At 38.4% G+C, this 25,515-nt stretch overlaps 1 protein-coding gene across 2 annotated transcripts; it reads left to right on the forward strand.

The window, feature by feature from the left end:
• SUGCT (succinyl-CoA:glutarate-CoA transferase) lies at positions 1–24,932 on the forward strand. 2 transcript variants are annotated; one of them, XM_016148526.2, is made up of 3 exons: positions 1–176; positions 20,695–20,768; positions 24,291–24,932. In XM_016148526.2, the coding sequence occupies exons 1-3, from the start codon at positions 73–75 to the stop codon at positions 24,419–24,421; spliced, it is 309 nt and encodes a 102-aa protein (XP_016004012.2). In that variant the 5' UTR covers positions 1–72; the 3' UTR covers positions 24,422–24,932. The 2 variants fall into 2 exon arrangements, 1 of the variants encoding a protein (XP_016004012.2); XR_004954080.1 differs by lacking the exons at positions 1–176; positions 24,291–24,932 and adding an exon at positions 14,646–17,564 and having other exon boundaries at positions 20,695–21,649.
• Positions 24,933–25,515: the final 583 nt, after the last annotated feature.

Raw genomic sequence — 25,515 nt, forward strand, 5'->3', positions numbered from 1 at the left:
ACCCCCAGCGGCTGCGGGCCGCTCGCGCGGTGTGTTCTGTGCTCAACCGGTGACCCAGGATGTCTGAGAAGCATGCGATGCTGGCGACAGTGGCGAGGGTCGCAGCTCCGCGGAGAACCGGCCTTCTCTCGGGCCCAGGCGGCAGGAGGGAGCTGTGGACGGGTCCCCCAAGTCAGGTACCCCCCGAGACTCGCTCCGTGCGGCAAAGGGGATCCCAGCCACAGCCTCCTACCACATGAGGTGCCCTAAGTAGAGCTCCCGAAATGTCCTCACGTTTCTGCTGCTCCGGCAGCCTGCGCTTGGTTTTTCCATCTCCACGCGCCCTGGTTCCGTGGCCTCACTGCTGGCCTCGCCCCGCTCTCCCGCCGCCCTGGGATCACCCTGCCGGGCGTCCAGGCCCGGCAGCTCGCTCCTGCGGGTCCGACCCCGCATGCAGTCCTACTGGCAGAGGTCTCACTTTTCTTGGTTAACCCTACCCTCGCGTCCCCCAAGTTTAAAAATCTTTAAAAATTTACACCTGGCCGCATTTCAGAAGGGAGTTCAGACTGCATCTTTAACTTGAGAGAGAGGCTGTGCTAGCAAATGCCGGACTTTACTCCCTTCCTTGGATGAGCAGGTTAGAAAGCTGGCTAGGAATCAGGGTTACTGATTTTCAAAGAGAGTAGTATTTAGCCAAAGCTCTTAAAATCTTGATTCTTTCACAGACTTTTAATTTATAAGAAAAATGTGATAATTCAAGAATGACACTTAATGTAAAACACGCATTTGTACCAGACAGCTGCCTGATAATTTTAGAATTTGAAATTTAGGTTTACTACAATTTTATGGAACGTTCATTACTCTTTCAGAATTTGGGAATGATAGTTACGCAGTTCTGAAATCAGCTTGTAAGAAACAGAATCCTAAAGAACTTTAGGACCCATTCAGTCTTAGCCTTATGGGTATTCTGGACCTGTGCTTTTTCAGTCTATACACATTCTTGCAACTGCCATTCCATATGTCTTTGACATGTTTTGTGATATGCCTGACTGAAGAGCTTGATGTCTTCTCTGCCTCCATCCTCTTTGATGAATGGAGAGCCACAGGTTTTTTTTGTTGTTGTTGTTATTCTGAGGCAATTCAGTTCAGCAAATTTCACCTTTACAAGCAAGTTGTAGAATCAAAGCAGAATAGTGTCTTCAATTTGTGATGCAATTAAGGACTGAGGACCCTAGTTATCCTCTTTATTATATATTTCTGTTCTGGCACAAAATTCACCTCTCTGGACATTGTCTTTGGTGCTTAGCTTAATGCCTGGTACTAAATTGGGCACTCAAATATTTATTAAGTGAACGAATGGGTCACATCATATTCGTCACTGATTCCATCTGTTGTCCCTTTTATATCACCAACCAATCTACTTTTCATGGCGAGAAGGGAGCAGAAAAATGAATGGGAACCAAAATTATCTTTATTAATTTTTTTATAACTGGTAAATTATTTTCAGAATTGAGTAATATATTGTAAATTGTCCTTTTAGTTGGCTTACACTTCTCTGTAGTGATAGCTTGCTATCTTCTATACATATGAACTTGCATTAGAAAAAGAGGGAAATAAATACATTTGAAAAAATTTTGGGGGCTTCTTATTTTTTTAAAAAATTTATTTCATTAGTTTCAAGTATACAGTACATTGGTTAGACATTTAATTAGTTTATAAAATGATCCCCCTAATTACTCTTTCTTTCCTCTGGCTCTCTGCCTCGCCATTACATTAATGCTAACCGCATTCCCTATGCTGTGCTCCCCATCCCCTTTGACCAACTATCAACTACTAATTCATACTTCTTTAACCCTTCACCCCATTCTCCCAGCCTCCCAACCCCCCTTCCCTCCGGCCCATCACCACATTGTCCTCTATATTTGTAAGTCTGTTTTTGATTAGTTTGTTCTTTTTGTTCCTTAGGTTCCACATGTGATTGAAATCATATGATATTTATCTTTCTCTGATTTATTTCACTTAGCTTAATAACTTCTGGGTCTATCCATGTCATTGCAGATGGTAAGATTTCATTTTTTTAATGGATTAGTAATATTCCATTGTATATGTAAACCATAACTTCTTTACCCAGTTGTCTGTTGTTGGGCACTTAGATTTCTTCCATATCTTGGCTATTGTAAATTGCTGCCATGAACATAGGGGTACACAGATCTTTACAAATTATTGTTTCAGTTTTTGTTGGATAAATACCCAGAAGTACAATTGCTGGGTCAAAAGGTATATCCCTTTTTAATTTTTTGAGAACTCTCCAGACTGTTTTCCATAGTGGCTGTACCAATTTGCAATCCCACCAACAGTGTATGAGAGTTCCCTTTTCTCCACATCCTCTCCAATACTTGTTCTTTGTTTTATTGATACCATTCTGTCATGTGTGAGGTGATATCTCATTGTGGTTTTAATTTACATTTTTCTGATGATTAGTGGCCTTGATTATCTTTTCATATGTCTATTGGCCTCTGTATGTCCTCTTTGGAGAAATGTCTGTTCAGGTCTTCTGCCTATTTTTTAATTGGATTTTGTTGTTGTTGAGTTGTATGAATTCTTTATGTAGTTTGGATATTAACCTTTGATGTGTATCATTAGCGAATATCTTCTCCCAAACAGTTGGTTGTCTTTTTGTTTTGTTGGTGGTTTCCTTTTCTGTAGAAAACCTTTTTAGTTTAATGTAGCCTCATTTGTTTATTTTTTCTTTTGTTGCCCTTGCCCAAGGAGATATATCTAAAAAGAAATTACCGTTAGCAATATCAGAGAGTTTACTGCCTGTGTTTTCTTCTAGAAGTTTTATGGTTTCGGGTCTTACATTTAAATATTTAATCCATTTTGAGTCTATTCTTGTATATGGTGTAAGAAGATCAACAACTTTCTTCCTTTTGCAGTCATTCTTCCTTTTGTTTCTGTCCAATTTTCCCAACACCATTTATTGAAAAGACTCTCTTTACCCCATTGTATATTCTTGCCTCCTTTGTCATATATTAACTGAGCGGATAAGCGTGGATTTCTTTCTGGGCTCTCTATTTCTGTTCCATTGATCAATGTATCTGTTTTTATGCCAATTTCATGCTGTTTTGATTACTGTAGGCTTATAGTATACTTTGATATCAGGTAGTGTGGTACCTCCAACTTTGTTCTTCATTGTCAAGATTGCCATGGCTATTTGGGGTCTTTTATGGTTCTATATAAATTTTAGGATTATTTGTTCTAGCTCTCTGAAAAATGCCTTTGGTTTTTAGATAGGGACTGTATTAAATCCATAGATTGCTTTGGATAGTATGGCCTTTTTAATGATGTCGATTCTTCCTACAAATGGGCACGGCACATGCTTCCATTTGTTTGTATCTTCTTGACTTTCTTTTTTCAATGACATAGTTTTCTGAGAACAGGTGTTTTACTTCCTTGGTTAATTCGATTCCCAGGTATTTTATAGTTTCGATGCAGTCGTAAATGGGATTGTTTTCTTAATTTATTTTTCCAAAAGTTCATCATTGGTGTATAAAAATACCACCGACTTATGAATATTAATTTTGTAACCTGCTATTTTACTGAATTCATTGATCAATTCTAACGGTTTTTTGGTAGAATCTTTAGGGTTCTTTTATACAGTATCATGTCATCAGCAAGTAATGGAGAGTTTTACTTCTTCCTTTCGGATCTGGTTGCCTTTTATTTCTCTTTCTTGTTTTATTGCTGTGGCTAAGACTTCCAATACAATGTTGAAGGGGAATGGTGAGCATCCTTGTCTTGTTCCTGATCTTAAGGAAAATGCTTTTAGCTTTTCTCCATTGAGTATGATGTTAACTGTAGGTTTGTCATAAATGGCTTTTATTATGTTGAGGTATGTTCCCTCTGTTCCCACTTTGCTGAGGGTTTTTATCATAAATGGATGCTGGGTTTTGTCGAATGCTTTTTCTGCATGTATTGACATGATTATATGGTTTTTATCTTTTGATTTGTTAATGTGGTGCATCACATTAATTGATTTCTGGATATTTTACCAACTTTGCATCCCAGGCGTAAATCCAGCTTGATCATGGAGTATGATATTTTAATGTATTGCTGAATTCGGTTTGCTAATATTTTGTTGAGGGTTTTTGCATCAATGTTCATAAGAGATATCAGCCTATAGTTTTCTTTCTTTGTAATGTCTTTGGTTTTGGAATTAAGGTTATGGTGGCCTCATTAAAAAGAGTTAGAGAGACGTCCCTTTTCTTTAATTTTTTGGAATAATTTGAGAAGAATAGGAGTTAATTCTTCTTTGAATATTTGATAAAATTGGCCTATGAAGTCATCTGGTCCAGGACTTTTGTTTTTAGGAAGGTATTTGATTACTGATTCTATTTCATTGGTGGTAATCAATTTAGACTTTGTTTCTTCTTGACTCAGTCTTGGGAGATTGTATGTTTCTAGGAATGTGTCCATTTCTCCCAGATTGTTCAATTTGTTGGCATATAATTGCTAATAGTATTTTCTTATGATCCTTGTATTTCTGTGGAGTCTGTAGTTATTTCTCCTTTTTCATTTCTTGTTTTATTTATCTGAGTCCTCGCCCTTTTTTCCTTGGTGAATCTGGCTAAGGGTCTGTCAATTTTGTTTATCCTTTTAAAGAACTAGCTCTTGGTTTCATTAATCTTTTGTATTTTTTTTTTTTAGGTTCTATTTCATTTATTTCTGCTCTGATCTTTATTATTTCCTTCCTTCTATTCACTTTGGGCTTTGTTTGCTGTACTTTTTCTAGTTCTTTTAAGTGTAAGGGTAGATTGTTTATTTCAGCTTTTTCTTGTTTCTTGAGGTAGGCCTGTATTGCTATGAATTTCCATCGCAGGACTACTTTCTCTGTGTCCCATAGATTTTGAATCGTTGTGTTTTCATTTTCATATGTCTCTAGGTGTCTTTTGATTTCTTCTTATTAATAACCCATTCATTGTTTAGTAGCATGTTATTTAGCCTACATGTGTTTGTGTATTTTCCAGTTTTTTTTCCTTGTAGTTGATTTCTAGATTCATACCATTGTGATCAGAGAAGATGGTTGATATGATTTCAGTCTTCTTAAATTTATTGAGACTTGTTTTGTGTCCTAACATGTGGTCTATCCTAGAAAATGTTCCATGTGCACTTGAGAAGAATGTATATTTTGCTGCTTTGGGGTAAAATGCTCTGAAAATATCTATGAAATTTACTTGGTCTAGCGTATCTTTTAGACCCATTATTTCCTTGTTGATTCTATGCCTGGAAGATCTGTGCATTGGTGTCAATGGGGTGTTAAAGTCTCCTACTATGAGTGTATTACTGTTGATCTTTTATATCAATCAATAATTGCTTTATGTACGTAAGTGCTCCTGTGTTCGGTGTGTATATGTTTACTAGGGTTATGTCCTCTTGATTCATCGATCCCTTTATCATTATTAATACTCTTTTTTGTTCTTATAGCTTTTGTTTTAAAGTCTATTTTATGTGACATAAGTATCGCTACCCTGGCTTCTTTTTTCATTTCTGTTTGCATGAAATACCTTTTTCCGTCCCTTTACTTTTAGTCTGTGAGTGTCATTTGATCTGAAATGAGTCTCTTGTAGATAGCATATGCATGGGTCTTGTTTTTTCATTCATTCAGCTACCCTACTTCTTTTAATTGGAGCATTTAACCCATTTACATTTAAAGTGATTACTGATAGGTACATCGTTACTGCCATTTTATTATTTGCATTTGTTATTTCCATTTTTTTTTTTTACCCCTTCTCTTTTTACAGAAGTCCCTTTAACATTTCTTGTAATACTGGCTTGTTGGTGATGAATTCCTTAAGCTTTTACCTGTTTAGGAAGCTCTTTATCTCACCTTCCATTTTAATCGAAAGCTTTGCTGGGTAGAGTATTTGTGGTTGTAGATTCTAGTTTTTCATAAATTTGAATATTTCTTGGACGTCCCTTCTGGCCTGCAAAGTTTCCATTGAAAAATCAGCATACATTCTTATGGGAGTACCCTTGTAAGTAACTAGCTGCCTTTCTCTTGCTGCTTTGAAGGTTCTCTCTTTGTCTTTAACCTTTGGCATTTTAAATATGATGTGTGTCCGTGTAGGTCTGTTTGAATTCCTCTTGTTTGGGACTCTGTGCTTCCTGAACTTGTATGTCTAATTCCTTCTCCAGGTTAGGGAAGTTTTCTGTCATTATTTCTTCAAATAGATTTTCAATCCCTTGCTCTCTGTCTTCCCCTTCAGGTATTCCTATGATTGGGATATTGCTAAACTTCATGTTGTCCCAGAGGTCTCTTAAACTATCCTCACTTTTTAAAATTCTTTTTTCTTTTTGTTGTTCTGATTGGATATTCAGCTACTTCGTCTTCCAATTCACTGATTCAGTCTTCTGCTTCATCCAATCTACTGTTGAATCCTTCTAGTGTATTCTTCATTTCAGTTTTTTTACTTTTCATTTCTGTCTGGTTCTTTTTAAAGGTTTTTATGTTCTTTTTTAATGCTTACTATCTCTCTGTCGATGTTCTTATTGTGCTCATCCATTTTCCCCATAAGTTCATTGAGCATCCTTATGACCATTATTTTGAACTCTGTCTCTGGTAAGTTGCTTGCCTCCATTTCACATAGCTTATTTTGTGGAGTTTTCTCCTATTGTTTCATTTGTGGCATGTTTCTTTGTTTTCTCATTTTATTAGCCTCTCTGTGTTCATTTCTATGCATCAGGAATATTTTTTCATTTCTCAGTTTTGGCCAGATGGCCTAATGTGGAAGATGTCCTGTGTGGCCCAGTGGTACACTCTACCTGATCACCTGTGCTGGGGGCTCTACACTTGATCTTTGTGTGGGTTGTGTGTGATCTTCTGTTTTCGCCAAGCCTTTATTGTTGTTAGTGCATCAGTGGATGGGATTAACACTCCGGCTAATTGTGGGAATTGGCTGCACCCACAGAGTAAGAGTTGCCGTGTGAGGCCTGACCCCCACTGAGTGGGATTTGCCCTAGCAGGCTTGTGTACTTGTTGCAACCACCCTTTGTGTGAACCGCTTATCGGGCTAGTCAGGAGTTGCTCTGTTGTGGTCTGATGCCAACCTCTGGGTGTGTTGGTTTTGTGGCCCCTTGGGAGGGGCTACCCCGTAGCCAAAGATTAGCTATTGCTTTTGATTATTCAGGGCTACCTGGGTCAGAACTACAAAGTGATCTGCAGATGGTTGTTGCCTATGCTGGATCTATAGGTAAGTGGAAAAGACAACGCTGTAGGCAGTAGTTGGTTTTCCTTTGTCCCTGACCTACCCTGACCTAAGGCAGTTTAGAAGGGGAACCAGTGCTCCTCCAGATTTGATGCTGCTTGTCAGTTGCCCATAAGTCTCTGAAACTGGATGAGCCTTTAGGCGATATGCATGTTGGGTGGTGCAGGGATCCCGGGAGTCTCTTGGATCTATTGAGTAAATTTCCCCCACCTCTGAGGTGTCACTTTGCATGCTAACACTGTCTCTATGTCTCCTGTAAAAGTTTCCAATCATAGCAAGGTCAGCTGTTGCCTACGTCAGGCCTGAATGCGTCACCGCAGGGCAGGGGCAGCTGTCTGTCTATGTGCTGCAGTCATGTTGTGTATTGGATGGGGTAGGAACTCAGGGAGTCAAGGGCTGTCAGGCCAATACAGACCTCTGCAATGCTCTTGAGATATTGCAGCTCGTACAGGCAGCAATGGTCTGCCTACAACTGTTTTTTCTGAAATGTGCTCAAGGTGCTAGCCATGGTCTGTTGCCTGCGCAGACCACACAGCCCCAGAGCCAAGCAGGGTATGGGAGGCTGCCTGTCAGTGTGTTGCAGGAAGTGACACCCAATGGAGAAATTCAGATGCTCAGACAACTTTGTTTGGAGGAAGGAGAATTTATTGCCGGCGGAGAGTATGCGGCATTCAACAGACCCAAAGCATAATCTCCCCTTGGTTAGATTTCTTACAGCTTATATATCCTTGCAATGTCCATGCAAGGGGCTCATGATTACTTTGAGATTTTACATGTCCCTCCTTACTTAGAGTGGGGAGGGGGAGTTTTGGGCTGGGGGCTGCAGGGGAGGGATTTCCAGACCCTTGGTCTTACAGGTTGTTTGTTTTATAGAGTTTGAGACCTTGGTGTTATTAGCACCTTTATTAGATTCTTGAACAGAAATATGGGACTCCTAGGCTTACAGACAGGGAGCAGCATTCATTGATGTTGGGGCCTGCTCAGCGGATTCCTTATCCAAAGGCCGAGCTCTCGCTGTAACACAACAAACAGTTCCACAGTCTTGACAGTCCTACACAGTAACAGAGATAGAGAAGGGGCTAGAGAATCCTTGAGGTGGGGTATGCAGCTGTGGAAAACATGTTAACTGAAGAGCATAGGGCAGAATGGGGGAAGAGAGCAGTTTTAACCGACTGAGTAGGTAATTTCTGCAGGCCCTTTTCTTTGCATCTTTTTTTACTTTCACATGCCTCCTCTTCTCTCTCAAATGGGTTGCAGGTACTTTGTGGCTTGGGTGAAATGGGATCTCGGGGAGACAAGGGCCATCAGGCCAATACAGCCTATTTTGCTGCAACTTCTGTGCCCGGGAATTCCCACTGTAGCCACAGATCACAGAGAGAACAGCTGCCATCTGGGGCGGTCCCACAGACCCCTTCGATTTCCTGACACACAATTGCAACTGTTGCAGGCAGCAGAGGTCTGTTTGCCACTGATTTCTGTGCAGTGCCCACCCTGTGCTAGCCAAAGTTTGTTGCTTGTGTGGATTAGGAGATGGGTTGTGGAAGGGAAGGGCTGTGACAGTTCACTGTCAATGGGCTGCCTGGGACAATTTGTGGGTAGGGTGCGGAAAGGTCTCAGAGAGACAGTGGTAGTCAGATCAATATAGCCTCAGTCTTGCTTCAACTTTGTTAACCGTTTGTGCATTCCCACAGAAGTCCCAGATCACAGCAAGACCAGTTGCTGTCTGGGACTGGCCCACAGATTCCCAGGATCTGCCCAAGATCACATTGGCAGCTGTGATCTGCCTGAAACTATCTTGGAAATGTGGCTCACAGTGCTAGCTGCCAGCTATGAATGCTTGGCCCTGAATGGGCGCAGAGCTTGGCAGCCATCTAGCAACAAAAATCCCTGATAACCTGCAGGTTAGGTGGGGTGAGCTGATCCCCTCAGGCCAGCGCTTCCTAATGGCCCTGTGGGAGGGGTCTGTAGATTGCCTGGTAGGGGGTCCAGACTAAGGCAAATGGTGGTTGCCCTTCGAGCCTGCATTCTGGCCCCTGGTAATGTAGACTTTCTCGATATGGATCCCAGGCGAGCCTCTGAACCATCACTGGTGTCCGGGTGAGTGTCCGCAGGTCAGAAAACCTGAGTGTGGGCCCTTTAAAGGGATGTCTAGGGTTTTAGGCTCCTTCCATCTCACCCAGACGGCTGGAATCTCCACTGCTTTTTATAGTCAGAGTTATTGGAATCTCTTCTTCCCTGGGCTAGGGAGCCCCCACATCAGACCAGGACCCCCCTCTTCTTTGAGAGAGCCTTTGCAGCCTTGCTCTCCCTCCTGGTGATCCTCCACCACCTGTGGGTCTGGGTCCAGCCCAAATTTGTGGCTTTGACCCTCCTACCGGCTTCGATGTAGCTCCTTCATGTTATCAGACGTTGGTGTTATGATCAGCTTGACTTCAGGTAATTCTCCATGTTGATTATTTTATAATTTGGTTGTAATTTCAGTGCGGACCTGGCAGGAGGAGAACCCTGCTTTTACCTAGTCTGCCATCTTCTTTCTCTCTGAATATTCTTTTTTTTTAAAAAAAGTATTTGTTTTATGGGTGAAAATCTTCATGTTTCTGTGTATATCAATAACAGTTTTCTTTTTTTAAGGTGTTTAAATTTGTATACAGTAAATTCTCTTTTTTCCTGGGCTGGGGAGCCCCCACATTACCATATAGTTCTGTATAATTCTATGAGTTTGGACAACACAGAGTTATGCAACCATCACCATAATTAAATGAAAATTTGTAGTCATTCCCTCTATCCTCAGTCTCTGTGAGCTTTGATATGTTTCCTATTTCATCAGTAGCCTTTTCCAGAATGTTGTATCAATGGAATCATAATGATCATTAAACAGAATTCTTTTACCTGCTTTACCTCTGTTTTATCTGAGTTTCTTTTTCATATTTGTTTTAGTTTTTCTCTTTCCATCAGGGATTTCTCTATATTTTCTTGGTTTTTGGCTGTTCTCTTTTATGATAAAACATGGGCATTAAAATGCTGATTGAAAATGGTGTATGTAGGTAGAGCATGTTATAGGTGTCTCCCTTCCCCGTCCCCCCCCCCCCCCCGCCCCATTCATATGTTGAAGTCCTAACCACAGTACCTCAGAATGTCATTGTTTTTGGAGATCAGGCTTTAAAGTGATAATTAAGTTAAAATGAGGCTGTGAGGGTGGGCCCTAATTCAACCCGACTGAAGAAATTAGGACTTATAGAAAAAGATACCAGGGACATAGGGCACAGAGGGATGACCATATAAAGAGGCAGTAAGAAGGTGGCTATCTGTAAACCAAGAAGAGAGGCCTCAGGAGAAACCAAACTTATTGACACCTTGATCTTGGATTTCTAGCCTCCAGAACTGTGAGAAAATAATTTCTCTTATTTAAGGCACTTGTCTGTGATATTTTGTTATGGCAACCCTAGCATACTAAAATAGGCTTTTTAAATTGTGAGTTTCAATATAGAATGATATGCCTGGATATTTATATATGGATGGCCCCTGACTATCAGTTTCTTTAGTTATTTTGTCTTGGATTGATAAAATTCTTTCCCCAGTATGGTTATTTGACAAGGAAACTCAAGAAGAAAGGGATTTGCTTATCAATAGTGAAGAAGATTTGGGATAGCTATTTTGGGAAGAGAGGAGTTGAATAATAGGTTGGTGGGAAGCATTGAATTTGAAGTTAGACAAGTCGATTTTGTAGGGAACAAAACGCAATAGCCTCTCTTTATCAGCATGATATGTGTGTTGCGGTGTGTTGAGTTAAATGACCAGAATGGTAAGGGTACATAATGGTATGTACACACATTAATAGAATCCAATTAAACATGGGCAAAAGTTTTAAAAAGGGGTATAAAATTGTCCAACAAGCATATGAGAAAGTGCTCATCAGGAAAATACAAACAAAACCACAGAGAGTGTTATTAGCCAGTTTCTAAGTTGGCTATAATGATCCCTACCTCCAGATACTCACAGCCTGTGTAGTGTGCTCCACACTGCTCCAGGGTTGGTCTTTGTGATTAAGATTATATGGTAGAAGGTAAGTATGTCACTTCTGAGATTAGGTTATAAAAAACCTGTAGCATCCACCTTGGTCACCTAGAAACCCTACTTATAATATTGTTTCAATGGGACTACATAATATTTTTTACAATGTTCCATTATGGCAAACTGTTAATATATTTTGGCAAAATGTGAGGACTGACCTCATGTCCTTTTTCCTCTCTCTTGTTTCCCTGCATCCTTTACTTCTACAAACATTTATTGAGCTCTTACTACATGTCAGTCACTAATATTTATGTTGTAACTACAGAATAAAAATCTTTTTTCTTAGTTTATCATTTGCTTGAAAATAACTAGTTAGTTGCAATTCAGGTAAATGCTATTTATAGAGACATAGATACTATGGTAAGCAGGAATTCTTTCAAAGGAAGGCTGAATTATGAAAGATGGTAGGACCTGTCTAGGTGAGGAAGTATAGATTATTCCAGGTAGAGAAAGAGCATGTGCAAAGGCCCAGAAGTAAGGGATTTGAAAGAAGTATGACTAGTAAGTCATTCTTTTTTTTTTTTTTTCAGATTGAAATTGAAAAGGTGTACAGGAGAGAAACCATGAATAATAAATAGCATCATTTGCTACTTTAGGAAAAACAATGAACTATAAGCTCTGTGAGGGAAAGGACCATGAATGAATAGTTGTATAAAAATAGAATGACATAATGGGCTTTTCATTTTGGAACATTACTCTGGAAGTAGTATTGAGAATGGATTGGTGGAGGCAAGGTATTAGGCAGATCTAGGTTAAGATGACTTTGCAGGCAATTGGGATAGAAAATGATGAAAACCTGAACTGAGGGAGTACCAGGGAACTGGGGAGGAATAGAGGAGATTTAAGAGAAAATTGATGGCTCATTGATTATGGGGAGTGAAGAAGATGATCTCTCAATTCTATCTTGAAGTGGTTGATGATGCTATAACTGAGAGGGAAGAGGACAAGAAACAGATAAGGTAGAAAAGGTTGGACTTATTTGTATTTTAAAAGATAATTTTGGCAGCATTATGGAGAGTGTTGTGAAGAGAGCCAAGATTGGAGACCGGCAGAGGAAATAGGAGATTGTTGGAGTAACTCCGGGGAGAGTTGATGGTGACCTGAATTGTGGTGGTGGCAGTGAAGGTGGCAGAAGAGAAGAGAGCCAAGAGATATTTTCATGAAAGAATGTGCCGTAATTGGTTCTTAATTAAATGTGAGGGATAAGTGAAGAGAGGATTCAAAGATTTTGGTTGGGTTTTTGATTTGTGTAACTGAATGGGTAGGAATTGTGTTTACTGAATTAAGGAACATGGGAGCAAATATTGGGAGAAAATAGAAATAATGTCAGTAGCTGACATTTATTGAGCACCATAACTAAATGTTCATGGGGCACTGTTTCCTTTAATTTTTTAATAATCCTATAAAATAGGTACCATTATTATCCCTATTGTACAAATTGGAAAATCAAAGTAGAATAAGGTTAGAGGTTAGTAAATAGAGTAACAACTGGAACCTAGTGGTAGTGCCCCTAATCTTTGTAGTTGTGATATGTCTGAGTTTTCCCCAGTAGACCATGGAGTCCTTGTTGAGCAAGGGATATGATGCCTTTCATCACTGTCTTCATAGGATAATGAGCACATAGTAGGAATAAAGGTTGTTTAATAGGAGTGTTCACTGTGTCCTCTGCCCATACCTGTTCTTTTCATTCTGTTCCAGCACCAACTCAGCCTCTTTTCTTTGATCTGGAGACCCACTCAAAAGGGGTACATGTTTTTGTGCCAGCCTTTACCAATCCAGTTTGGTGATTTTGGAGAGGTACCACATACAAATTGTTCTTTAGCCATCTCACTGATGGAAACTTTTCTCTGGTGATTTTTTACCTGCCATTCTTGCTCAGCTTTCTCGCCTCTCATTTTATTTTCCATTCTAGCTGCTAAGCTTGCCTGTACACTCAAATATCCATGGTTTTCTTTGGCAGAGCGTTGCCATTGTCTCTTTGTTTAACTGTCTGCTTTTTCACCCTATCCAAGCCCTGTACAGATGATAGAAAAATTAGCTAACTGACATTGAGGTATCTGATCTCTTAACGATCTTAGTTTGGGCTGCTGCGACAGAATACCAGACTTATCAGCACCAGAAATTTGTTTCTCACAGTTCTGAAGGCTGGAAGTCTGAGATCAGAGTGCAACCATGGTTGGATTATGGTGAGGTCTTCTTTGGGCTGAGGACTGCCAACTTCTTGCTGTGTCCTTGCATGGTGGAAAGGGGGTAGGAGAAATCTCAAGGGTCCTTTTTATAAGGGCACTAATTCCATTCATAGGTTTTCTACCTCATTACCTCTCAAAGGCCCTATCTCCTAATACCATAACAGTGGGGGTTAGGATTTTAACATATGAATTTTGGGGGCAACACACATTCATTCCATCGTAGTGGTCATACTAATTGTCAAGTTTATGGATTCTTTCCTCCTTCTCTCACTGCCTCCCAGAGTGATCCTCAACTAATTCTTAGTGAGTGCCCACCATGTGCCAGCCACTGTTCTAGGCATGGGGATTGAAGACAGAATCCTACCCTCATTGTGATTACATTTTAGTGGGAAAGATAGTAATAAAATAAATCAATAAATATATAATGTAATGTAGGTAACGATAAGTGTTATAAAGAAAACAAGAGCAGATGTAGAGATTCAGAGGAGTGCTGCTTAATTTTTTTATTTTATTATTTTATTTTTCAATTAGGGATGATATTTAATAATTTTTATTAGTTTCAGGTATTCAGCATAATGGTTAGAGATTTATATATTTTACAAAGTGATTCCTTTAGTCTAGTACCCACCTGGTACTGTACATAGTTATTACAATATTTTGACTGTATTCCCTATGCTGTACTTCACATCTCCGTGACTATCTTGTAACTACCAATTTGTACTTCTTAATCTCTTTCTCGTTTTCACCCAGTTCCCCAACATCCCCTCCCATCCGGCAATCACCAATTTGCTCTCTGTATCTATGAGTCTGTTTTCATTTTATTTTATTCCTTATTTTCCACGTATAAGTGAAATTATATGGTATTTGTCTTTTTCTGACTTATTTCACTTAGCATAATACCCTCTAGATCCATCCATGTCATTGAAAATGGTAGGATTTCATTTTTTTTTTTTTTATGGCTGAGTAGTAGTCCATTGTGTATATATCTCACAGCTTCTTTATTCAGTCATCTATGATGGGCACTGAGGTTGCTTCCATGTCTTGGCTATTGTAGATAGTGCTGCAGTGAACATAGGGAGGGGTACATATATCTTTTCAAATAAGTGTTTTGGTTGGAATTACTGGGTCATAAGTAGTTTTATTTTTAATTTTTTGAGGATCTTCCAAATTTTTTTATAATGGCTGTATCAATTGCAGTCCCACCAATAGTGCACAAGGATTCCCCTTTTTTTGACGTCCTTGCTGACACTTGTTTGATTTCCTAATGATAGCCATTCTTACAGGTGCAAGCTGCTATCTCATGGTGGTTTTAATTTTGTTTCTCTGATGATTAATGACATTGAGCATCTTTTCATATGTCTGTTGGTGCTTCGTATGTCATCTCAGGAGAAATGCCTGTTCAGGTCCTTTCCTCATTTTTTAATTGGATTGTTTGTTTTCTTGGCGTTGAGTTGTATGAGTTCTTTATAAATTTTGGACATTAACCCCTTATCAGATGTATTGGCAAATATCTTTTCACATTCAGTAAGTTATCTTTCCGTTTTGTTACTGGTTTCCTTGGCTGTGCAAAAACTTTTTAGTTTGATGTAGTCCTCTGATTCATCTCATCTACTGTCGATTCCTTCTAGTGTGTTTTTCATTTCATTTATTGTATTCTTCATTTCTGACTGGTTCTACTTTATGGTTTCTATGTCCTTTTTTATGCTTACTATCTATTTGTCGAAGTTGTTACTGAGATGATCTATTCTTCCCCTAAGTTCATTGAGCACCTTTTAAAGCAGTGTTTTGAATTCCATATTTGGTAGGTTGCTTGCTTTCATTTTATTTATTTATTTTTTTGTTAAGAAAGTCTCTTATTCTTTGATGTGGGACAGGATTTCTTGTTCTCTCATTTTGGCTGCATCTCTGTGTTTGTTTTATGTATTAGGTAGATCTGCTACATCTCTCAGTCTTATCTGGGTTACCTTATGTGGTAGGTGTCTTGTGTAGATCAGTGGCATATTATTGTCCCTGATCACCTGTGCCTCGTGCTCCAGGAGTGACCCTTGTGTGGGTTGTGTGTGCCCTGTTGTAGTTGAGGCTTGATTGCTGTTGGCACTTTAATGGGTGAGAATTGGCCACACCAACTAGTTATGAACTGCTGTATGGGGGCTGACTCCAAGGAGTGGGATTCACTGTAGGAGGCTCATGTGCCTGTTGAGACCACCCTTTGGGTGTGTACCTTGTGGGGCTAATCAGGTGGTTCTCTGTTGAGGTCTAATGCCAACCATGTGTGTTGATTCTGGAGTACCTTAGGCGGGGCTACCCTGCAGGCTAAGGTTAGTCACTGCCTGTGACCTGCCTGGGGCTACCTGGTAGGAGCTATAGAGCTATCTGTGGTTGGTCACTTCCTGTGTTGGACCCAGAGGCATATGGGAGAGGCCATGCAGCAAACCTGAGCCATTACCAGGTCTCGGTCAGTTCAGCATAAGTCCCAGGGCACCCTCAGGCCTAAGGCTGCCTGCTAGTTACCTGTAAGGCTCAGCAGCTGAACGGGCTTCAGGAGATATGTGAATTGGGTGAAGCAAGGTCTCAGGGAGTCCCCAGGGTAGAGCAAGTAGTGTTCACCAGGTTAGTGGAGATTAAGATTTGTTGCCAGTACTGAGCCTGTGGCCACATGCAAAAGTCTCAGCTCACACTGAACCTAGCCACTGCCTCCGTTGGGCCTGTAGACCTCTGAGATTTGTTCAAGAAATACTGCAGCTGGAGCTGGGGCTGGTTTTCCACCACAGAAAGAGTCTCCCAAAATGTGAGAGCTGAGGCCTATTGATGGCTGCCAAAGGAGCTTCCTGCAGATAGTACAGAGTGCGGCTGATTTTCCAGTAACGAAATTGCCACTGGCAATTGCAGTTAGAAGGGGTGGGATCTCAGGGAGTTACAGGGTGGAATAATTGGATCTCATGAGGTCAGTGCAGATTCAGATTTGGCCTTGGGTAGGGGGAGGTTTCAACATAGGCAAGATGATGCCCACCTGTAGGGTGCACAAGAGAAGTGCTCAACACAGGAACAATGGCGGCTGTCCCTCCAGCTCTCATCCTGAAGCCACACAACTCAGTCTTTCCCTGTATGTCTTTGCATCTCCCAAGCTGTTATTCCTCTGCTAGAGCCCAGGGTGAGAGCCTCCTGTGAGCAAGTGAATCTGTATGTTGGCCCTTTAAGGGGATATTTGGGTTTTCAGCTGCCTTCTGTCTCATTTGGATGACTGGAATTACCACTGATTTTCACAGCCATATTTTGTGGGGATTTTTTTCCTCGGCACTGAAACCTTGGGTTTAGGAGCCCGTTATTGGACTGGGTCTCCTCGCTCCCTCAGAGGGACCTCTGCAGCCGAGATATCCCTTTCTCCTGATGCTCAACCACCATATTGGGTGTAGGTCCAGCCCTTTTCATGTCTCTTCTCCTCCTACCAATCTTGATGTAGCCTCTTCTTTATTTCCCCAGTTATAGGATTTCTGTTCAGCTCGTCTTCAGATTGTCCTCTAGGTTGACTGTTATGTCATTTAGTTGCAATTTTAATGTGGTCCTGGGAGTAGGCAAGCAGAGCATTTACCTATTTCACCATCTTGACCAGAACCTAGAGGGGTACTACTTTAGATAGGATGATCAGGCAAGATCTTTGAGAGTGTAATATTTGAGCAGAAATTTGAATGAAGTGAGCAAAACATGCAGGTTTATGGAGGAAGAGTTCCAGGTTTAGGGAGTGACTACTCAATCATTTGACCAGGGGCTGTCCTAGAAATAGTGTGCTCTCTCAGCTGAGATGGACATTGATGAAGCTAATACTGGAAGTTGTAAGCTAATCATGCTTCTTATAGAGGCACAGAAAGCCTTTTCTTTGAAGCTTAATCTGAGTGGTAATCTGAGTGGTAAATCTTTGTTACTGTCACAGGCCCTAAAACAAAATGTACTCAGAATGTTCAAGAAACTGCAAGAAGGCTAATGTAGCTGGAGAAGAATGAGAGGGAGAATGCTAAGGAGCGAGGTAGCCAAGGGCCTGAACAAGCAGGACCTGTAGGCTGTGGTAAGATACTGGATTTAATTCTAAGTTTGATGGAAAGCCGTAACAACAATTTGAGCAGAGAAATTACATTATATGTTTTACATTTTAAAAGGATCACTCTGGCTGCCAAAATAGGCTATCTGTGCCATAAGCCATTGTATCTCTTCATCTATTGCTACATAACAAATCACTTCAAAAATTAGTGTCTTAAAACAGCAATGGTTTATATTTTCTCAAAGTTCTGTGGGTCTTCTGCTGGACTCACCTGAACTCACTCATGTGGCTAGATCTAGGTGTTCTAAGATGGCTTCACCCACATGTCTGGGGCCTCAGCTGGGATAGCTGCAATGACTGGGATGGCTGAGCTTTTTTCTATTCTTTCATCTTGAGATTCTTCCCAAAAGTCAAGCCCTAGTGTACAAACACTTACCAGCCTCTGCTAGTATTGTTTGCTAATGTTGCACTGGCAAAAGCAAGACAAATGTCCAAGCTCAGAGCCATACAAGGGTATAGAAGGGCTATACAAGGGTATCGGCAATCTGGAAATGTGATTTGTGGAGACCATGCTGTAACGGTCTACCACATTATACACTGTTTTAGCTACCTACTTTCTTCTGACCCTTTGCTCATCAATTTATCTTCTGAGCATAGCTTGTTTTCCTGCATAAGTATGCTTCCAAGATAATAATGCACCAGTCATGTGGACTTTACATATTTTCTATTGTCGCGACAACAATTTCTTATTGTAAATGATAAGTCATTTTATATCAAGAAGAGAATGTCCATTGTATGGACTTTCAATAGTCCTTACTAGAGCTCAGTGGTCCCCAACATTTTTGGCACCAGGGACCGGTGCTCCTATGAGAATCTAATGCCTGATGATCTGCGATGGAGCTGAGGAAGTAATGCTAGACTGAGGAATGGCTGTAAATACATATGAAGCTTTGCTCGCCTGCCCGCCACTTACCTCCTGCTATGTGGTTTGGTTTCTAACAGGCCATGGACCAGTACCAGTCTTCAGCCCAGGGATTGGGGAACTCCACCCTAGCTAACAGTCATTGTAGCCCTTGTGATCCATCTCAAGTCTATGATGGTGTACATGTAAATGTATTACTTTTGTAACCCTCATTCTTAACCCACTGTTGATGGAGCTATATTGAGATTTTTAAAAAAATGTATTGATTGAATTGGGGAATGCTCATTCATTGCAAAATGCAATGCAGAAGCACAATGGTATAGCCACTTTGGAAGACAAAAGTGGAAAACTGAACATGCTGTTACTGTATGATTCAGCAATCATGATTCTTGATATTTACCCAAATGAGTTGAAAACTATGTGTACACAAAAACCTACAAATGATGTTTATAGCAGCTCTCTTCATAATTGCCAAATCTTAGAAGCAACCAAGACGTTTTTTAGTAGGAAGCTGGATAAATAAACTGGAGTATATTCAGATAATGGAATATTATTCAGCACTAAAAAGAAATGATCTGTTAAGCCAAGAAGGAAGCTTACATGCATATTGCTAAATGAAATAAACTAATTTGCAAATGTTATCTAATGTATAATTTTAACTATATGATATTCTGGAAAAGGCAAACTGTAGATACAGTAAAGAAATTGATTGCCAGGGGTTAGAGGAAAGGAAAGGATAAATAGCAAATTAAACAATTTACAATCATGTGTGTTTACTATTTCTCTTCACCCATCAACTTTAAAAATAAAGTTGATGGGTGAAGAGAAATAGTAAACACACATGATTGTAAATTGTTTAATACACTTTTAAAATTCATTTTTTCCTCGTCTTAAATGTAGAACAAGTATGCAGAGGTCTTTGTTGTAACTTTCTTTTTTAGTACTTTCTGCTTGTTTAATTTATTTAATTAATTAATTTTGAGAGAAAATTAATTTATTTTCTTTAAGACTGTATATTTTTAGAGTAGGTTTAGGTTCACAGCATAATTGAGAGGAAGGTACAGAGATTTCCAGTATATCTCCTATCCCTACATGTCCACAGCCTCCACCATGATCAACATCCTGCACCACAGACAGGGTACTTATGGTCCAATTGATGAACCTACAGTCACACATCATAATCACCCAAAGCCCATATTTTGCATTAGGGTTCACTCTTGGTTTTGTGCATTCTTTGGCTTTGGAAACTATATAATGACATATCTACATTATAGTATCATTTAGAGTATTTTCAGTGCCCTAAAAATCCTCTCTGTTCAGCCTATACCTTCCTACCTCTCTCAGTTTTTATTTTTCATTAGATAAACACTCTTAACTGTAGATGAGGACTTAATTAATTAGGAATAATCTGGAATTGGATGTTTTAATTTTACAGATTGAATTAATTAGACAAGGTCAATTTACCTGTATTGCATACAAAGCAGGAAAACTGTAAAGAAATAACATTTTTAGTAGTAATAGAGATTACTTAAAACATAATATGAAGAATTTTGTATTCTTCCTCCTGAAAATTAGAATCAGTACCCTTCAAATATTTTCTATGTTTTGCCAGATACTAACAATGTGAAGCCATTGATGTTGCAAAAATTTGGGATCCAACAAGTTTGCATTGGCTTATCTGTGTTTGAGTGATTGAATTTTAATTTTCTCTCAAAAAATTCATTTGTATTTTAGATTCTAACAGGTTGCTTATATGCTTATTATCAAAATTTTGGAAAGAAAAAAATTCCTGTAATTTTATCATTCTAAAAGACAGTATACTATTTATGCATTTCTTTCAAATCTGCATATTTATATGTAATTTTTAAAAGCAGAAATTTGAATCATATTATAGTTTTACCCATAAAAATATAAGATGTTATTTTATTATATATTTGTCACAAATACTTAATCATCCCTCAATATTTCACTATTATAAATTAGGCTTTCTTTTACATAAATCTTTGTCTGTGAAATCTTTTAATTTCTTTCTTAGGATAGAATTCTGGAAGTAGAATTACTACATCATAGGAAATATACTTTTTAAAGTTCTTGATACATCTGATAAAATCATTTTTTGGACAGTTCTAATAATCTTAATTCTTACTACTGTTATATGAGCTTGTCTATGTTGACAGACTATTAAGATAAGAATTTATACAAGATGGTAATTATTTATCATTGTTTACATTCTAGAGTACTGGCGGGGCCTTTTGCTACTATGAATTTAGGAGATCTTGGAGCAGAAGTTATAAGAATGGAAAGACCAGGTAAAGCTATTGCTACTTTAAAACATAGGAACAAACTAATAAATATTTTTAATAGTTTTAAAAATATTCATGTGCTCTATATAGGATGAAGAGAGAATTGAAAAGAAACGAACATTTTTTTCTTCTTTATTATTTATTTTCCTCTGAACTATACTAGTGATTTTTTTTTTACTCTTTATAGGTGCCAAGGGCTAAGGCTTAAGCCAGGCTCTTCACATGCACCTGAAAGTCTCTGATAGAAACTGAGATGCAACATGGGAGGATGTTAACAACACTTATAGTGCCATTTCTAAGCACTTTGCCTATATTTGTTTAATCTTGTGGGCAAATATAATGCATTATTCCTTGATTATAAATGAGAAGACAGAGAGACACAGAGAGATAAAACAAATTGTCCAGGGTCACACAGGTAATAAAGAATATTCAGGTACTCTGCTCTGATTCTGGTCATCTTTAGCCCACACAAGCCTTACCATTGAGACTGAGATTGGTATGGGCATGGCCATACTCCCTCACTGTGAGAAGAGGTAAAGGCAAGGACAAGGGGAGGATAAAAGGGAAGAAACAGGACACAGAAGAAGGAGAGAAGGAAAAGGAATCAAAGCCCTTCAAAAAGGAACTCAAGTACTCCATTCTAACTCATTCTTTTCGATTTCTTTCTTATTTCTTTTTTCTTTTTTTCTTTGTTATTATGGTGACATCAGTTAACAAAATCCAGTAAGTTTCAAGTGTACAATTCAACAGTAAGTCATATATGTTTTGCAATGAATATTCACCACCTATTAGTTAGGTTTCTTTCTGTCACCACATATTTGACCCATTTTTCTCTACCTACCTCCCCTTTCCCCCTCTCTCTCTGGTAACCACTCGTCTGTTGTCCATGTCCATGAGTCTCTGTTTGTTTGTCCTGTTGATTTGTTACTTTTAGGTTTATATCACACATGTAAGTGATATCATGTGGTTTTCAACTTTTTCTGTCTGCTTATTTTGCTTAGCATGAGTATCTCAAGGTCCATCCATATTGTCACAAATGGCAGTATTTCATCTTTTCTTATGGCTGAGTAATATTTCACTGTATACATGTACCGCATCTTCTTTATCCAATCATCATTTGATGGGCACTTCAGTTGTTTCCATGTCTTGACTACTGTGAATAATGTTGCAGATAAATGTTTTTTGGTAGATATCCAGAAGAGGGATTGCTGGTTCATATCATATGGTAATTCTGTACCTAATGTTTTGAGGAACCTCCATACTGTTTTCCATAGGGGCTGTACCAATTTACATTCCTACTAACAATGGATGAGGGTTCCTTTTTCTCTACAACCTTCTCCAACCTCCTGTTAATGATAGCCATTCTTACAGATGTGAGGTGGTATCTTATTGTGGTTTTGATTTACATTTTCTTAATAACTAGTGAAGTTGAATGTCTTTTCATATGCCTGTTGGCTATTTGTATGTCTTCTTGGGTAAAATGTTGAAATGTTGATTCAGGTCCTTGGTCCACTTTTTAATTTGATTGTTGTTTTGTTGTTGTTGAGTTGTATGAGTTCTTTATGTATTTCAGATATTAGCCCCTGATCAGAGGCTTTGTTTGCAAATATCTTCTTCCATTCAGGAGGTTGTCTCTTTGTTTCGTTGATCGTTTCTTTTGCTGTGCAAAAGATTTTATTTAATATCGTTCCATTTATTTATTTTTGCTTTTACTTCTCTTGCCTTTGAGGTCAAATTCATAAAATCTTCTCTAAGACTAAGGTCTATTAGTTTAGTACCTATGTTTTCTTCTATGCAATTTATTGTTTCATGTCATATATTTAGGTCTTTGATCCATTTTGAGTTAATTTTTGTGTATGGTGACAGATAGCAGTCTAGTTTCATTCTTTTGCTTGTGGCTTTCCAATTTTCTCAGCACCATTTATTGAAGAAGCTTTCTTTTCTCTACTACATGTTTTTGACTCTTGTCAAAAATTATTTGCCCATATATATATATATAGATTTATTTCTGGGCTCTCAGTTCTGTTCCATTGGTGTGTGTATCTGTTTCTCTGCCAATAAATACCATGCTGTTCTGACTATTGTCGCTTTGTACTATCATTTGAAGCCAGAGAGTGTGATACCTCTGGCTTTGTTCTTTTTTCTTAGGATTGCTCTGGCTTTTATGATTCCATACAAATCTGATTTTTTTTTTTTTGGTTCTAATTCTTTAAAAAATACCATTAGGATTTTGATAGGAATTGCATTAAATCTATATATTGTTTTGGGTAATATTGCCATTTTAACTATGTTGATTCTTCCAATGTATCAATACAGAATATCTTTCCATTTTTTTGTGTCTTCTTCAATTCTTTTAATAGTATCTTGTAGTTTTCGTTGTATAGATCCTTCACATATTTTAAATTTATTCCCACATATTTTATTCTTTTGTAGCAATTACAAAAGGAATTTTTTTTCCCATTTCTTTTCCTGAAATTTCATTATGAGTATATAGGAACACAATAGATTTTTCTACATTGATTTGTATCCTGCAATTTTACTGTATTTTATTGTCTTTAGTAGTTTTTTTGGATAGTCTTTAGGTTTTTCTATATAAAGAATCATGTCATTTGCAAAAAGTGACAGTTTGACTTTTTCATTCCCAATTTGGATGCTGTTTATTTTTTTCTCTTGCTCTAGCTAAGGCTCGCAATACTATATCAAATAAGGGTGGTGAGAGCAGGCATCTTTGTCTTGGTCCTGATTTTAGAGGAAAAGCTTTCAGTTTTTCACCAGTAAGTATGATATTAGCTGAGGGTTTGTTTTATATGGCCTTCTTCAAGACCCATTTTAATAAGTGTTTTAATTATACAGGATGCCGTATCTTGTCAAATGCTATTTCTGCATCTATCGATATGATATAACTTATCCTTTATTTTGTTTATGTGGTGTATCACATTGATTGATTTGCATTTATTGAACCATTCTTGTGCCCTTGGAATGAACTCCACTTGATTGCGATGTGTATTCTGTTCAGTGTATTGTTGTATTCAATTTGCTAGTATTTTGTTTAGGATTTTTATATCAGTATTCATCAGGAATACTGGTCTGTAGGACAAGTATTAAATCATCTTTGAATGTTTTGTAGAATTTACTAGTGAAGCTGGAAAGTCTAAATAGATCGATCAACAGTAAGGAAATTGAAACAACCATCAAAAACCTCCCAAAAAGTAAAAGTTTAGGATCAGGTGGCTTCATTAGTGAATTCTATCAAATGTACAAAGATGGTTTAATACCTGTCCTTCTCAAACTCTACCAAAAAAATTGAAGAAGAGACAATACTTCCTAACACATTTTATGAGCAACCTGGAGGAGGCCATAGGAATTCTAAGTAGCTCCTGTGGTTTCCTTTCGGTTGCTAATTTCACTGAAGTGAGCTGATCTTGATGTTGAGGCACCTGTGAATGCATATGATGAATGAGCCTGTTGGTTTGAAATGTAGATGATGATTCAGAGTTAAAGATTAATAGTTCATACTATTATTTTCAGGAGCTGGAGATGATACACGAACTTGGGGGCCACCTTTTGTGGGGACAGAAAGTATTTATTTTCTCAGTGTAAACCAAAATAAAAAAATAAGGATATCATTTTTTTTTTCTCTTTGTGTAATGCTCTTGTAATAACAAAATTTTTGATATCATCCTGGCTTGTTTGCCATCCTTGTTAAAGTTTAGAATCTAATCCAATAGATGTAAATCTACTTGATTAGAGAACCAAAATCCAAAATTTATTTATACCACAGCCTCAACTTTCATACCATTGCACTGCTGCTACTTTCCTTATCTATTTGACCAATTGATAATTTCTTTTATACGTTAAGATGAGAATCAGTGATCATCTGCTTTGGTTCTGTTGGATCGATACATCAAGTTTAGAATTTGTGTTTAATAGATATATTTTGAACCCAACACCTGATAATTGTCCTGACTTTACTGCCCTGTTTTCCTACACCTTTTCTATAGCATAATTTAGGTTTTTTTTTCCTTTTTCTATTGAAACTTTGATTTTTCTAAATTGTTTTTCATTATCGTAGCCCTGTTCTATTTTTCTACAGTGGCTACTCTCACCTTAACCAAACTCACATTGTCTTTATTCTCAGGCCCTTCTTTTTATGTTCTCATTAGTTGTTGTTGTTGTCCTCCTCCTCCTCCTCCTCCTCCTCCTCCTCCTCCTCCCTCCTCCTCCTCCTCCTCCTCCTCTTCCTCCTCCTCCTTCTCCTCCTCCTCCTCCTCTTTCTCCTCCTTCTCTTGTTTTTTAATCTAAGAGATTGTTTTTTCCTTAATTCTTCTCTTTCTGTTCTGTATTTTTGTGTCATCTTCAATGTTCACAGTTCCTACTTTTTTTTTTTTCCAGGACATTCTGATATTTTATCCTGAGTAGTTAAGGTTTCATATTTGATTGAACAAATACTCTACAATTTCAATAGGGCTTCTCAATGGGGCAGTATTAGGTGGATTTCATAACTTTTACTACTAAGACATTAGTGAACATTTGAATATTTTAGGCCTACAGATATAATTCTGACTAAAATTAATGAATAGCTGGGACTTCCTTTTCAATCTCCTTGGAGCTTGCCAGTGTCCTCCATCAGACTAAAACAATTTTAAGTTTCATTGTAGGCCTGATTTCTCTTTATGTCTGATTGGTAACAATAACATACATTTCAACTCATATTAAACTTAGATTGTTTGAGGACATTATTAATGTCTATGAT

Source organism: Rousettus aegyptiacus, unplaced genomic scaffold, assembly GCF_014176215.1.
Source record: "Rousettus aegyptiacus isolate mRouAeg1 unplaced genomic scaffold, mRouAeg1.p scaffold_m13_p_13, whole genome shotgun sequence".
Taxonomy (NCBI): Eukaryota; Metazoa; Chordata; class Mammalia; order Chiroptera; family Pteropodidae; genus Rousettus; species Rousettus aegyptiacus.